This window comes from Mesocricetus auratus, unplaced genomic scaffold, assembly GCF_017639785.1.
Source record: "Mesocricetus auratus isolate SY011 unplaced genomic scaffold, BCM_Maur_2.0 Super-Scaffold_100009, whole genome shotgun sequence".
Taxonomy (NCBI): Eukaryota; Metazoa; Chordata; class Mammalia; order Rodentia; family Cricetidae; genus Mesocricetus; species Mesocricetus auratus.
Genome location: NW_024429193.1, coordinates 6,646,439 through 6,661,760, shown reverse-complemented (window position 1 = coordinate 6,661,760; position 15,322 = coordinate 6,646,439). Strand labels below are relative to the sequence as shown.

Genomic DNA, 15,322 nt, shown 5'->3' with positions numbered 1-15,322 from the left:
ACTCCCCTTTAATGAGAGTCAGCTGACTGCGGATGCCAGCGATGTCTATGAAACACTTTCTCAGCCAAAGGAGGCTCTGTGGTGAAGCCAGCTGCAAGTTTTACAGGGGACGCCAGCGATGCAGCTGCTGAGCCCCCCCCCCCTTTGAAGGGACCCCTCAGATTCCTTGGCTAGACTGGGCTGGTCTAGTTTGTCACTGTCCCATCTGGACTGTTCACATCTCCCTGGGAAAAGTCACTCAGTAGTGCTATGCCTTAGCAAGGCTGACACATGAGTCCGGACACCACACATTGTAAACGGAGGAGCCAAGGTCAGCCAACCCGGTGGAAATGGGTGGACCTGCCCAGCCACGCCCAGCCACGCCCAGCCAAGCTAGTGTCTCAGTCACATCTGGACAAATCACCAGAAGAGGCAGGCTGAAGTTCCAAGGTTCTAGGCAGTGGTGCAGCAACAGTTAACATAGCCCCAGCTTCCTCTTTTGAAATGGTATTTGAAAATCCCTCAGTCCAAGGATGATTGCCCTTTCTATTTCCATTCTGCTATATATATTTTCTCAGGAAAACACACAAGTCATCTCCCAGCATGGCCTGCGGCATGACCTCACCTAGTTGTGTGGCGGGCTGGGAAGCCAGCCTTTGTCACGCCCGCCCGCCCCGCCCTGCACCTCTTTCTCTTAAGATGTTAACACAAAACTCTGCAGGTGGTAAAGAGGAACATTGACTGTCTTTTGAAAAGCCTTTGGGGGAAGAGTATTTCGGGAATATTTAAAAGGCACAGTGACATCACCAGGAACAGCACACATTCAACCACGACCAAGAAGACACCAGCAGATGTAGGAGCCCAGGAAACTGGTCTGCCCCTTCCTGCTTCTGCAAGTCCCTCCCAGATAGCGCTTACACAACGAAGACATGCTATGACAGGAGAGGGAAAATGCTAAGACAAGACTAGCCTGTGCCGGAGTGAACCCCTTAGAAGTGAGGGCATTGCCAACGGAAGGCAGAATGCCGAGCGGAGGGGAAAGGCTTCTCTTTTGTGTGACTGGAAACCAGAGTCTGCCCTCTAGGGACGGCCACCCCCACGTGGCTCCTTAGCTGTGCACCACACAGGCATTCGTGGCCACGGGGCTCTAGCAGACACACCTGTCCTATCACATGCGTGTGCAGCCTGGTGACATAAGAACAGCAGCCCTTTTAGTATTAAGTATTCAGAATACAGCAAGGAGAAAGAAAATCTGGGGACAAGAGCCAATGAAAGTCTACAGCCCTCGCAACGCACATCCATGGTTCCTGTCTGATGCTGCAGGCGGTCTTCTGAAAATCGCAATTCATTTCCCAACTGGGCACTTGCTGGCCAGCGTGGCTCAGGTTGGTTCTCTAAGCCTTCCCTTCTTCTGTGAATACAGGGTCTGTGTACAGCCCAGACTGGCCTTGACTCCTTGATCCTTCTGCCTGTCTGTCTCCTGAGCGCTGGAACTGTGATTATACAGGCGTGGGCCACCATGCCCGGCTCCTGAGCCCTGGCTGGCCCCGCCCACCACTTTAGCTTGTACACATTCTAGAGTGCTCCTGATGGGTAACGGGAGAAACTCCATTCCTTCCGGCCGATGACGCCGTAGTGTGGATCTGCTGAGGTGTGAGGAGAAGGATGGGAGAGGGTGAAGGGACCAGACCCTCCTCACCCAGCCCCTGCTTTAGCAGCCGTGATAGGCTGCAGAAAAGACCCAGGCTGACCAGGAGGTCAGGTACCCTCCACATGGCAAGGAACCAATTAGAAGTTAGCCGGAGGGCTCTGGACGTGCTTTATGGTAAAAGTGGCATTAACAGTGACATGCAAAGCATAGCAACTGCCCTGGGAGGGCCTATGGGCCATAGCAACCGGTTGGCCAATCAACACAGGACAGGTGTCCGGAAGTGCACCAATCCTGAGACTGTTGTGTACCCCTAGACACTCCTCTTATGCACCCCCAATAAATCACCTGCAGTGATGAACGGGCGAAGGGCCCCGAGTTAAGACAGTTAACTCGTCAAACAATAAAAGACTCTTTGCCTTTGCATTGGAATGGGTTGGTGGTTTTGGGGTTCAGAATTTGGGTACAACAGAGGGTAGGATGGTCTTCTTAGAAATGTCTCTTGAATCCAGAGCCGTCTTCTCCTGAAACCGCGAGCGTGGCCAGGGCCATTGGAAAGCAGGGTCCCGCTGTGAGGAAAGGGCATCGCTTTTCTTCTGGCCCTCTGGGCACGGCTGCCCTGCACAGCTCACTGTGTAGCTGCTTAAGGGACAATGGGAATGTCCAAGAGGCAGGGATCAGCCCCTCCCCTCAGTGCCCCTGCGTGACTTCCCTTAGAGATGCCAGAATGAGAGAAGGAAGAGCCCTGAAGAGGAGTAAACATGGAGGGGACTGTGTGGTGGGTTTCACACGGCAGTGTTTATTTTAGGGGAAAAAACCATCAAGAATGCAATTACCATATGGAAACTAGATAACCTATAAAAATTTTTTCCTGAAAACAAATTTTCTTTTGTATGAATATATGTGTATGTATGTGTATTCAGGTATGTGTGCACGTGTGCAGATCTCTGCACGTGAACATAAGGAAGCTACAGGCTTGCTAGCTGGCCGGAGAGCCTGGGGGTAGCCTCTACCTTGCCAGAGCTAGGACTGTAGGTACATGCCGTTACTTACAGCTCTTTACATGGGTTTTGGAGACTGGCATGGGATCTCATGTGTGAATGACAAACACTACCTATTGAGACATCTCCCTAGGCTGAGAACTCTGGTCTGAACCGGGGTTGAAGAGTGGACTCGGTCAGCCGAATGGGGGTGAGAAGAGAGGGTGTGGGGGGGAGCAGTCTCCTAGGAAGAGCGCTCTGGAGGGACAGAGGGACCCCTGGTGACTGGGGCTCAGAGTGGGCACGTGGACGGGTGGGGGTACACTGGGGTGCCTGGCAGAGGGGGGCACCAGCAGCAGAAAGAAAGACCCAGGGGCGGACAGCGAGCCGAGAAGTGACGTGCTCAGTCTGGGGACTGCGTAGGGACCGTTCTGTGGGGCAGGAGCACCGCAGGCTTAAAGAACAGTGGCTGATCCGGAGGGTGGGGTTTGCTCAGAAGTCAAGAATGAGAATCAGAGACGGGAAAGCCTTGGACACATACGCACACGGCTGTACCCGCGTCTGAGAGTATCAGGGCAGGGCTGTTCTCATTCGTATCTTCAGAAAGCCGTGCCTCTTGGTGAAGGTTCCAGGCATGGGCTCCAATCCAGGATTAGCAAGCACCCTCTAGCTAGCTACTGCCCCGCTCCACTCCCTTAGGTTCTGTACAGGTGTCCTTCGGTGGAAGCTAGGTCTCGGGCACACATTATCAAAGAACGCTCTGAGGCAACATCCGAGGCTCTTGTTCCTGACCTCAGCGACAGCTCTAGCATCCAGCTCCGCACAAAGTATAGGAAGGAGATTTGCTGCTAAAATGCAGAAGCAGCATCCTAAGAAAGGTCTAGGGAAAAGAATTCACTAAATGTATTACTTTCTTTCCCAGCCTTCGTCGTCATCATTTAAAAAAGAACGTTAAGCTCAACAGTAAGCATAATAAGTACACTTACTTTTTTTTCCACTTAATTGAGTGGTTACCATGGCAACTTGAGAACTGACTACTCATTGCCCTCAATGAATTTCGGATACACTTTTCTCCCCCCCCCCCCAATTAAAGTTGCAGCAGGCTTTCGGGAAAGGTAATCTTGACTCCTCCCCTCCCCCTCACGCTCTGATGTCAGCAGTCCCTCCCTATGGGACCCACAAATGGCAGCATTTCATATTCCTGGGTAAGAAAATTACAACCTAGGGAGGGATATGCTGGAAATGTCATTAGGTTTGAGATCTGCAGCCAGCCAGCACTGGAGGAGGCAGCATCATCCTTCCAGAAGCTTCCTTTCTTGGCAGAGATCTTCTGGAGGCCATCTCCAGAGCCGAATTACGGTATCCGAGGGACAGGCCACGCAATCCACTCCCCATTGTTCTCCCGAATCTCTGCCTCTCCTCCTCCTCCTGCTCTGCTTCTGATCCACCCAGCATGTCCTTCTGTCCTAAGGGTTATTGTGGGACAAGGAAGGCGGCCTGCCGAAATCCTAAAGCAGTCAGTGTGAGCAAGGCTGACCGTGTGATTCCGGGCTAACAGAGCTGAGCTCTGTGCCCTCCCTCACTTCTCAAAGGAAGAAGCAGCAGCACCCTGGGGCCGGCTCGTCTCATGGTCAGGGGCGAACAGGGAAAGAGTGCTGGTTATTGGCCTCCCCCTCGATGTGAAGAGGAACAAAGTTTGGTTCCTCTTCAGTGACAAGAACCTTGGTAACTTAGCTGAGGTGCTAAAGACAGTTTATATCCAACCCATACTGGAATACGGGTCCCATGAGCCATGAAGAGAAGGGGTCAGCAACAGGCTGAAGAAAGTAGTCCAATAAAATAAACAAGTAAGCAAATAAAACACATCAATAAAGTAGTGCAATAAAATAAATAAGGTAGCCAGATAAGAATAAATAAACAAAGTAGCCAAAGAAATCAGGGACAACCCTCCTGCCTTGCAGAAATAAAGGTTGTACAGAATTAGCCACAGAGAAGCCAGAAATAGGGATAGAGGAGATGGGCAGGAAGGAGAAGGGAGGGACTTGGAATTCATGGGCTTTCTTCCATCCGGGACATGTGGAGAGAAGAGGCTAATTCCAGTCAACCAGCTGCTGGCTCTGCCCCTGATTCAAAGTTACCTTTATTAACAGTCTAGGAGTGTCACAGTGTGATCAGATATCTCACAACAAAACCACTGAAGACGATGGGGTTTTTAAGAGATTAATATAGCAGCATTATTCGCGGGGACTGTTATTGGTAACAGAGCAATTTAGCAAGCGCAACATGGTTTCTCCTACTTTTTTAAAATGTAGCTATTCAAACAAGGTGGCGGGGAGGCACATTTATTAACACTAAAGAGACTGACAGCACACCGCGCGTGACTACAGAGGTTACAGAGTAGTAGGCGCATTGCGGTCCCATTTCATCCACTTCCTTCTTTTCCCTTGAAAGCTACCCTGCAGGGCTAGGAGTTTCGTTATGGTGTTTTCATATAACACACACTCTGTTCTCACCAGCTCCCTGTCTCTCTTCCTGGCCTTGATGGAGTTCTCCCACTTGTCAGGCCTTTGTGCTGCCAAAATCCTTTCCACAAAGTTTTCTGTCTCTGTCTTGACACATCCGTCCCGTGTTTCTTCTGGCAATCTCAAAGTTTCGGGCTGTCCAGGCAGATCTCTGAGCCCGTGGGAATAGGTTTTTGTGCATGGTAACAGACAGGAGTCAGTTTTATTCTTCTGAATGTGTGTAGTCAGTTTTTCCACCACTGTTTGTCAATAAAACCATCTTTTCCCCCAACAAGCGTTTTTGACACTTTTGTCAAAAATTAGGTAGCGTGGCTACGTGGGCTTAGTTTTTGAGCCCTCTTTTTTTCTCCCGGATTCCATTGGTCTCTGTGAATGTTTTGGTGCCAGTACCAAGCTGAGACTTTACCCACCACAGGAAGAAGCGAGAACCAAGCTGTGCTGCCATTTCATGTAGTTGTGCTACAACACAGCCAAAATGCACCTAGCGATCCGCATTACCAACAACACACACTGAAGGAAAGCATCCAAGTTGCACGGGATAGGAACGCATTCACTTATGAGAGATTGGAAATGTGACAAAAAACAGCCCCTCCGATGCTTGGGAAAACATTATTTAACAGCCAGTAGGTGGTGTTTCTGAACGCCTGTGTGCTGCATGCCAGATGTCTTGGGTCCCAACGATAAAGAGATGAAGTACCTGCATTCCTAGTTCTGGTATCCTAGACACAGTGGCCCTAGGAAGACAGATGCAGGACCGATAAACGCCTCCGGGAAGCCAGAGGACGTGACAGGAAGTGAAACGCAGAAGCCTCCTGTCACTGGTGCACCCGGCTGCCCTCCTACCATTTGCAGCTTTGTTTCTTAACCCTGGAAGTGGGTACGTGCTTCCGGCCTCATTCTCTACGGCTTTTAGCCTTCCTGAAACACCTGGTGTTTAAAACTGATTTACGTTTGTCTCCTGGCTTTGCTTCCACAATTTTCTTTCACTCCAATAAAAACACATTTCCCCCAGCAGACAATGGCGAGGTCACAGGGAGGTGTCTGGGGCACAAGAGCTGTTTAAGAAACCCTGTGTGCTTGGGAACGGTGTGGTGTCTTGATACTTTCTCTGGAAGACCGTGGGCTGTAGTTAGCAGCATGGGACAGAGACTGAGTGAGGAGCCAATTCATTTCCAACCCAAATCACAGAGCACAGAATTGGACCAGATTTAACAAAAGAAACAAAGTCCTAGAACTCTTCAGCGTTCCCACGGCTGCCATTTGTTGAGCATATGCTGTATGGCAGATACTGGCGACAGAAGGCATCGCATGTTCTATGACAGGCAGGCAAATATTATAGACTTAAGGTGTCATGGATCCCTGAAAAAGATGAACCATCCATTATTGTTAGTTTTTTTTTCTTTTGAGAAAGTGATGGGAGATGTCCTTCTGTATATATGTTTCTCCTATTGGTTGATGAATGAATGAAACACTGTTTGGCCAATAGCTAGTAGAGACAGGAAAATAGGCAGGACGAGGAGACCAGGAGAATTCTGGGAAAGGTAGGCAGAGAGGCACCGCAAAGAGACGCCATGTAGGGACCGGAAGGATAGGATGTGCCAGGCGTTCTCTGGGTAAGATAAGGCCATGGAGAAACACACAGATTAATAGAAATGGGTTAATAATTAAGATAGAGCTAGCTAATAAGAAGCCCTAGCAATCGGCCAACAGTTTTATAATTAATATGGCATCTCTATGTGTTCATTTGGGGTTGAAGTGGTGAGACCTGGCAGGACAGAGAAAAACACCAGCATCAAGAAAGGGTCCCATATGTACCCCAGTTAGACGTGAAGCTCACTCTGTAGATCAGGTTGGCCTCAAACTCAGAGTTCCACCTGCCTCTACCTCACTGGTGCAGGGATTACCCGCGTGCCCCACAGCATGCGGCTGACCAGGCAAGTTAGTAAGCTGAGGGCTTCCTCCAGGAGCCTGGTCATTATGGTGCATACACTAGGGGTTCTCCAGGAGGGAGGTGATAGGGCTGGGGAAGGTTCTCCACAAAGGGAAGAGACTGCAAAAGTATGACTCCGCTATGGGAGGACTGCAGAGATCATGGTGTGACTGGACCAGTCACAGGGATGAGTTTGGGGATCACTCGATGATCAAATCTTGACTCATAAACTCCCACAGGTCACATTAAGCGATTCTGGGGTCAGTGAAGAGGCAGGAGGGGTTTCAAGCAGCAAGACTGCCACGGTTGAGTTTGCTTTCACGGTGATCGCTCTGTGTGATAAGAAGGCCGGGGCGGAAAGACATGTTAGCAGCCCCAGGCAGGGGGAGCAGATAACGCGCTCCAGCAGGGACAGTGGACCTGGAGAAGACAGGAGCCATTGCTGCATAGGAAACCTGGTTACCCACCTGGCTGAATCGATGTGGGAGGGGAAAAAAGAGAGAGAGACTAGGAAGCACCTTGGTTCCTGGCTTGGGCAGCTGGGGGAGATGGTGGTACATCTGTCACCCACAGAAACAGAGGAGGCAGAAGGAAGAACAGAGTTTGTGGGGGAAGGCGGTTCTGGGAGTGCCGAGCTAGACATGCTCATGGGAAGTCCAGCCAGTGCTATTTGGTGGGTAGATACATACAGGCGATATGAGCTCACCGAGGAGTGCACGGTGAAGCCAAACCTCTGGAGCGTGTATGCAGTGCAGCGTAAGGGGGCACGGACAGGAAGCTGGGCTTGTATTTGAGTTATGGGCCAATGGAGACTCTGGCAGGGAAATGAACACCCAGTGGGTAGAGAAGTAGGACCCAGGAGCGGTAGGATCGAGGAGCACACTAACGGTGAGCTGTAGTCCAAGGCTAAGACCAGAGCCTTGCATCCAGGCTGGCTGGGCCTCACAGAGCTCCCTGGACACACGGGTGCTCCGTTTTCCAACCTTTTTGCCACCTGGGTAGAGCCACGCGCTCTGACTGCTACCAAACACGGGTGAGGTCACGTTTGGCTAGAGTCAATTCCTCAAATCCCCCAGCCCTCAGCCCTCCATGATCTCTTTGGAAGTCGCCCATCAAAGGTCCTCTGGGAAGAAGGCGACTGGATTTTGATTTAGTAGCCCAGCATATCTTGGCCTACTTTTCTTGATCCAAGCTCTCTGGATTTAAACTCTGGTTCTACCTCTTGGATTCTTCTCAGATTTGACTCTTGTGACCTTCCATCAACTGCCTAATTTCTCTGTGCCTCATTTTCCAAATCAGTTAAAACAAGGCATAGGAACAGCCACCTCTGTAGCACGTAGTTTCTTGGGGGGGGGTAAAAATCACCTAAGACTCAAGGGTGGTTGATAGCAGAGATCAGGAAGGCACGACCCCAGGGTCAAATCCATCATCTGCCTCCTTCTACTCGGCCTCCCGGATGACGGCGGGTTTGTCTGTTGTTGCTTTTAAGAACAGCATGTATTTTACTTCAATAAAAACCAAGTAGTATTTGGTCTTCCAGCACATCCTTGAGCCAAAGGAATGAAGACGCGGGCGAAACACAACTTGTGCACCCATCTCCATTTGGCTGGGTTGGCTTTACATGTTTTAGAGGGTTAGCGCACACCGCATGAGAATTATGTGGGGTTCAGAACTCACTCCCCACAAATGTTGTTATACTGGCTCCCCGCCCACACTCATGTGCTTTGATACCGTAACGACTCTTTTAGGCTGAGTCACCACAGCAGGGACCAGATGGCCTGCAAGACCCAAGCCATTTGTTACCCGGTTCTTTAGAAAGAACATTTGGTGATATTTTCAGTGTCAGACGCACCAAGGTCAAGAAAAGTAGCTAAAAGTCATCATCTGGGAGTGGCAGTAGATTTCAGGAACCTCCGTTAGGGGGCAGAAGCAGCTCTTGGTGGCTGGAATATCAGCGTTTCATTCCTGCCTGGAGCCTGTCAGCCGAATGGTCCCGGCAATCGCTCACCTCCAGTGTCCTCAGCTGTAAGGGCAGGGCGGGCAGAGCTGCTCTCCTGAGCTATTGGAAGGATCAGTAATAACATACTGTAAATCACAGGGCATGGCACCTGCTTCGCAGTGTGACCCAGGCGGCAAGTCTAAGTGCAGTGTTGAATCTGCTGCTGGCCCGGTCTCGGCTCCTTCTGTAGCCGGAGCCTTGTCATCCGGAAGGTCTCGCTTTCATCTCTGGCACTCTGACACCCTGTGGTGTGTGTTGTCGCCTTCACAGAAATCTCACCTCTTTGCTGAGGTCATCCATTTAGTTGAGCATTCTGTGTAGTGTTACGCACGCTCGGCCCCACTCCCTAGATCTCCTTAGAGCTCCATTTTCCCTGCTCTGTTGTCCCTTTGCTTACGACGTCTGAGAATCCTGGAGGATTTACTAACTTATTGTGCTTACTGTTCACTGTGTGTCACCCTTGACAGGATGCAGGCTCCTTGAGCAAACGTCCTCCTCGGGCCCATGAGTAGACACGACAAGCACCTAAGCAGAGCCTGGGATGGAGAACTCAGCGTCTGTCCAATGGTTACGTGGAGTTTCCTGGACTGAGTGTGCTCTTTCAATCTGAGTATTTGTGCTTTTCATGCCTATAGAATTCCCAGCCGCTGTCTGTGAGGACACAGCCTCTGCCTCGCCTCATTCTTTTTCTTCTGGAAAGTTCAGCACATATGCGTTGCTTCACTTTACCCTCGGTGTCTGCTGAGTTCTTCCTCACGCTAGACACCTGCTCAGCTTTCTGCCTTATTTTTTTTTTATTTAGTTGCGTTCAGCCAACTTTTCAAACTGCTAATGGAATCTTTTTTTTTTTTATGAGACAGGGTTTCTCTGTATTGTTTTGGAGGCTATTGGTCCAGCCTGGTCTTGAACTCAGAGAGATCTGCGTGCCTCTGCCTCCCGAGTGCTGGGATTAAAGGCATGTGCCACCAACACCCGGCCGGCTAATGGAATCTTTATTCCAATAGCAATTATACTTTTGAGCCAAATGTCTTAGTTACTTTTCCTGTTGCTGCGACAATATCTGGGAAAAGCAACTTAGGAAGGAAGAAAGGAAGGAGAGAGGGAGGGAGGAACAGAGGGAGGAAGGGAGGGAGGGAGGGAAGGAGGGAGGGAGGGAGAGAGGGAGGGAGGGAGGGAGGGAGAGAGGGCGGGCTTATCTTGGCTCACAGTTTAGGGGTGCTGCCCATCAGAGAAAGCACGGGAGCCCAGGTGACAGGAGTGGATGGCAGTGCTCCTACAGTCAGGATGGAGAGGGCGATGCAAGCTCGTGTCAGCTTCCGCCTTGCACGCAGTTGGGACCCAAGGCCTGGGAATGGTGTCACCCTTCTTCATAGTGAGTGCCACCCTTCTCACTTAAAGTGATCCAGAATAGCTCTCACAGGCACAACCAGGGTCTAGCTCAGTCTCTCACAGGCTCTTAAATAATTCCGCATCCTGCTAAGTTGATAACCCACTATCAATCACATTTATATTCATTTTTCCTTTCTCCATTCTTCCCTGTAGTTGCTTCATGGTTCCTACTCTCCCTTTGTTTTTCTGAATAACTGAAATATTCCTCCCTAAGACTTCTCTCAGCGTTGGCCATCACCACCGGCTCTTGGGCATGTAAGGCTTCCCACTTGCTGCTGGCTTCCTCGCTGTGACTCATTTCTCTGCGCAGTCTATAATTTTAGGTGCACAATGTGGTCGTTTGCCTTATCTGAGGCCATAAGGGGTCAGCAACCGAGAAGGCTCCAACACTATCCCCTGGCTTGTCTTCCCAGGGTAGGATGGGAGATAATGCACTGGCTGGGGGTCTTAGAAAATGTGTGCTACAATTAGGCACCTGTAAACCACGCCCACCCATATGGCCCAGGGAACATCATGAATGATAGGACAGAAAGAATGCAAGGGTGAGGAGGAGGACATGCAGAACACCATCTTCCTGCACGACATGGCCACGGTACTCCTGCACTCGGTAGCCATGATTGCTTGCAAAAGATTGGGCTGGAGAAAGTTCATAAGGCCCTCCTCCTTCCCCAGGATGTGCAGGCGGTTAATGGTTGCTGGGGGTGAGACACTTTCTCCAATGTTGTAGCCACTGGTAAGTGTAAATATTCTTCTAAATAACCCCCGACCCACGCTTCTGTAGACAACCAAAACGAAGCCCGCTGGGTCACCAAAGTGAGGAGACACTCCAAGTAAAAGAGAGACTAATTATTTGGGGAGTCAACAGATGTGGGAGGAGGCCATGAGAGGGTAATGGGTGGATATGACCAAGATTCATTATGTCCATGTATGCAAACAGCATAACGAAACCCACTAGTATTTATAATTTAACATATGCCAATAAAATACTAGAAGCAAGAAACGACATCCTATGTTCCACATCTCCGTTGTGTGACCTTGAGCAAATGACTCTTTGTTTCTTCATTTTCTTATCTGTGAGGTAGAAATCATAATTCTGCCTGTGGAGATGCTGTGGAGAGGCAGCGCAATAGTCAACCCAGGCCCAACAGCTCGGCTCTCCATGTAGCAAATGCTTAGCAGCGAGAACCAGGTACTCTAAACACAGGGCAACCATTACGTGTTTATACGCTTGTTAACATTTTCATGTTTTGTGATGGAAGGAACTTAATTTATGAATGCACACATATATACATATACTCGTGTGCATGAATGCTCACAGCACGCACGCACACACACACACACACACACACACATGCACGCAGAGTACACGCGCACAGCCAGATACATTTGCTTCACTTGGGACATAAATTAGTTGGAAGTGGGAGCAGAAACCATCACTAGAACACACCTGGCTCTACACCACTTCTGAGAAGCGCTGACACGAGTGCGCACTGAGTCTAAGACATTATCTCAAAAAAAAAAAAAAAAATCCCTGAAGCCTAATTAGGGAGTTAGATCATTTGCCAACTATTTTGGATCATTAAAGTATCGCAGTAGAGAAAGTTCTTGCTGAGAGGAAAATGACCCAGATAAATTCCTCCCGTTCTATTCAAAGGCAACACACACCCAGCTCCTCCGCCATGTTCCCTGGGGCGTCGTTCCCTGCAACAGTTAGGCAGAGAGTCCCGAATCTCTGAGGCCACAGCCCATGCTCAGCCGCAGTCCTGGTGTCTCACCGGGAAGGTGCAGTGCATTTGTTCCCTTTCTCTCTGAGAAGTAACTGATGGAGGGGATGCTTATTCTGACCCAGGGTCTGAGACTGTGCAATCTGTCACAGAGGAGAGGCACGGCAGAGGGAAAGATCTCAGGGTGTGGTGACGGTGGCATAGGGATGCTCCCTTGAGTCTTGGTGGGTTAGTAAAACAGACAGAGCAGGGAGGGAGGGAGGGGAAGGAGAGAGGGGAAGGAGAGGGAGGGAGAGAAGAGGAGAGAGAGGCTGTTGCTCTGTGGCTTTCTCTCTTTTTATTCAGTCTGGGACCCCAGACTGTGGAACAGTGTTTCCCCTATTTGGATCTTACTATTGATTGATCCCTTTGCCCAAAGGTATAAAGCACTCATACCCTCAGCATTTATTAATTAGACAAAACTAACCGCCACAGAGACATAGGCAAATTCTCGGGTGAAAGGAACTTACTTTTAGCTCAAGGACTTTTTGGCCGTAAGTCCCTACCTTAGTGAAGTGCTTTGGGTCTGAAGGGAGGGGAGGGGAGAGCAAAGCTCAGGGAAGTAAGTCTGCAGGACACCACGGCTTAACACTAAGTGCGTTATCAGGGATCTGTCAAGGTCTCACAAAGCCAAAATTTTGGCTTTCATATTCACAAACCGCGGAGACGAAAATGAAACATATTGAAATAGGAAAATGCTTTGAGGTTCAGTTACCTGGTCATCATAGTCTGATCCTGTATCCACGATCTCTCCAGCATCAAACATCAAAGGGTCAAGGTCACCTGAATCTAGGTTTAAGAAAGACACGGTGAGCTGGTGGCGACTGCCCGTGTGTGTTCCCAAAGCAAGACATCTCCCACCAGGTCGCCACACTGTCCTGGTGTTCCATTAGCGGAACACAGGTTTGCACAACACGCCCTCTGCCGCGCTCTGTGTCTGGGCTGGTGGCAGAGGACACAGACATCTGGACCCTGTCCCAGCCTTCAGAAGAACAAGCTCCGGGGGAGACTCATTTGTCAACGCGAGACTCAGAAGCCAGCAAGTGAGGGCACTGAATCTGGCCACCAGTGAAGGTGACAGAGGAGCTGAGATTCTTCAGCTCCACGAGCTTGCAGTTGGGGAGGGGGCATGAGCGTTTAGGAGAGATGGCTTCTGAGAAGCGAGACACAGAGCAGAGGACAGCCGGGCGTTTGGGAAGGGATGTCCCCATTCTAAACCGTGACGGCCGCCTCAGGAAGCCCTCGGGTCACCTCAACCTCTGTCCTAGCTCCACTCCATTTGCTCTGGCAAATGCCCTCACAGAAGGAGATACAGGGAGGAAAGGGATTGCTCGGCATTCACTCCCAGGCTCCGCTCCACAACTGAGGGGAAGTCAAGAGCTCAGGCACCCAGGCATTTACACCCACAGTCAAAAGCGGAAAGATGAACACATCGCTGTACTCTGGCCACTGAGTCAGCTTCCTCTACCCCACGCAGTCCAGGGCCCGGCTCAGGAAATGCTGCTGCTCACACTCAGGGTGGGTGATCCCACCTCAGGTTCACACAGACATGCCCACCGGCCAGGCAGATCCTCCGCAGTTCCTCAGCTGGGACTCTCTCTTCCACGGCTCTAGATTGCGTCAAGTTGGCAGTTGAAACTAACCACCATATTCCCCAAAGGCGAGGAAACTCAGGTTTACTAATGGAGAAGGCTGCCTCTTCCTGGTAGCACGTGGCTGGCAGTTTGTATCGATGTGATGGTGGCGTTACACCCTTTGCCATTAATTCCCCCAGGCTCACTCAAACCATTAATGTCCACCGTGGCTTCTCACAGTGCGGTTGACTCGCTGCTCTCACTTAGCAACTCTTTTCTACGGGGAGACGGGCCCAAGAGCACACGCCTCTCTGGCCAGGACAGTGCTGCCCGCAAAAGGTTTATTCGGTGAAATAGCAAACCGCCTCACATGTTACTGTAAACTGGGCTTCAACAAGTCACCCCATGCCAGAATATGAAAGTTTAGTGAAGTGTATGTTCAAATAACAGGAAATGCTTCATAGATTTCTCAAATAACAGGAAATGCTTCCTACACTTCTCAGAAACAGGCACCCCGTAAGCATTGCTTCATAGTCCTTTGAATACCAGAGTCAAGGTGGGCTCTCATCCAGGGTTTAACTCTCCCCCCCCCTCGCCCCTCCCGTTCCTTCCCCTCCTTCATGCAGGCCTCACTCTTTACCTTGGGCCGGCTTTGAACTTGCGAAGCCACAGCCTCAGGCTCCAATAGAATCTCAGTGTGCCACCACCATATGTTACTACTCCTCTGTAATCATGGCTGACCCTCCTCTCGGCCAAACTGACAGAGTACTCGCCGTGAGGCCATCTTTCGTGGTCTTAATAGTCTCTTCTATTTTTCTAGGACTGTTTGACTGTGGATCCTGGGCTGACCTCCGCTTGGGGCGGGTGTTACTGTGTGGCAGCAAGGACAGCACTCGAAGCTCCCATTTCTCTTTCTTTCCTCACGCACCCTGCTGACAACACCCTAAGCAGAGTGACCCCACGGGCTCTGCCAAAACTGCCTTTCGGGACAGGCGAGGACCTGGAGGGCGTGGTTGCCCTGCAGCATTCTGAGACAGGGAGAGGCGGCTAAAGCATTTGGATGGAGCACGTTGCAGGGGCTAGGCAAACATTCGGAGGTGGAATAATGGCTCAGGCCGGGGACAATCAAGTTGCCTTCCCGGGTGGCTTTTGTAGACAGCAACAAAAAATGTATTCAGTTCTCCTCAGCCTCCAGTGTAGATATTGTCTTCCTGACTAGCCAAGCAGGGGAAGGTGTGTGGGTGGCCGTGTTTCCCTAACCTCTGTCCTTTGCTTACTATAGAGTTCACAGGGTTTGAACACAGAGTCTTAGTGAACACACACACAGCAGCAAGGAGTCCCTTGTCCTACTTGTTTTGTTAAAAGGAAGCCATTCTTCCGATTGTTTTCAAGAAGTACAATCTGAAGGGCCCTTAAACAACCCACCAAGTAGGGACTACGTGCTAGCAAATTCACTAGAAAATACTTTTCAGTGACATCAGAAATGAAAAGACTTTTGATTAAAATGAACTTCCCTCTTGGGAGGAGGAAGAGGAGGA

General features: G+C 50.3%; 1 protein-coding gene across 2 annotated transcripts in view; it reads right to left on the bottom strand.

The window, feature by feature from the left end:
* Positions 1-15,322, bottom strand: part of Ak5 (adenylate kinase 5) — a 182,993-nt gene that overhangs the window by 48,471 nt on the left and 119,200 nt on the right. Inside the window, exon 8 of one of the 2 annotated variants that reach the window (XM_005083629.4) lies at positions 12,926-12,999. The exons of the other annotated variant lie outside the window; for it this stretch is intronic. Coding sequence (XP_005083686.1) covers positions 12,926-12,999 — 74 coding nt within the window. The remainder of the gene's footprint in view (positions 1-12,925; positions 13,000-15,322) is intronic. 2 annotated transcript variants of the gene reach the window in all.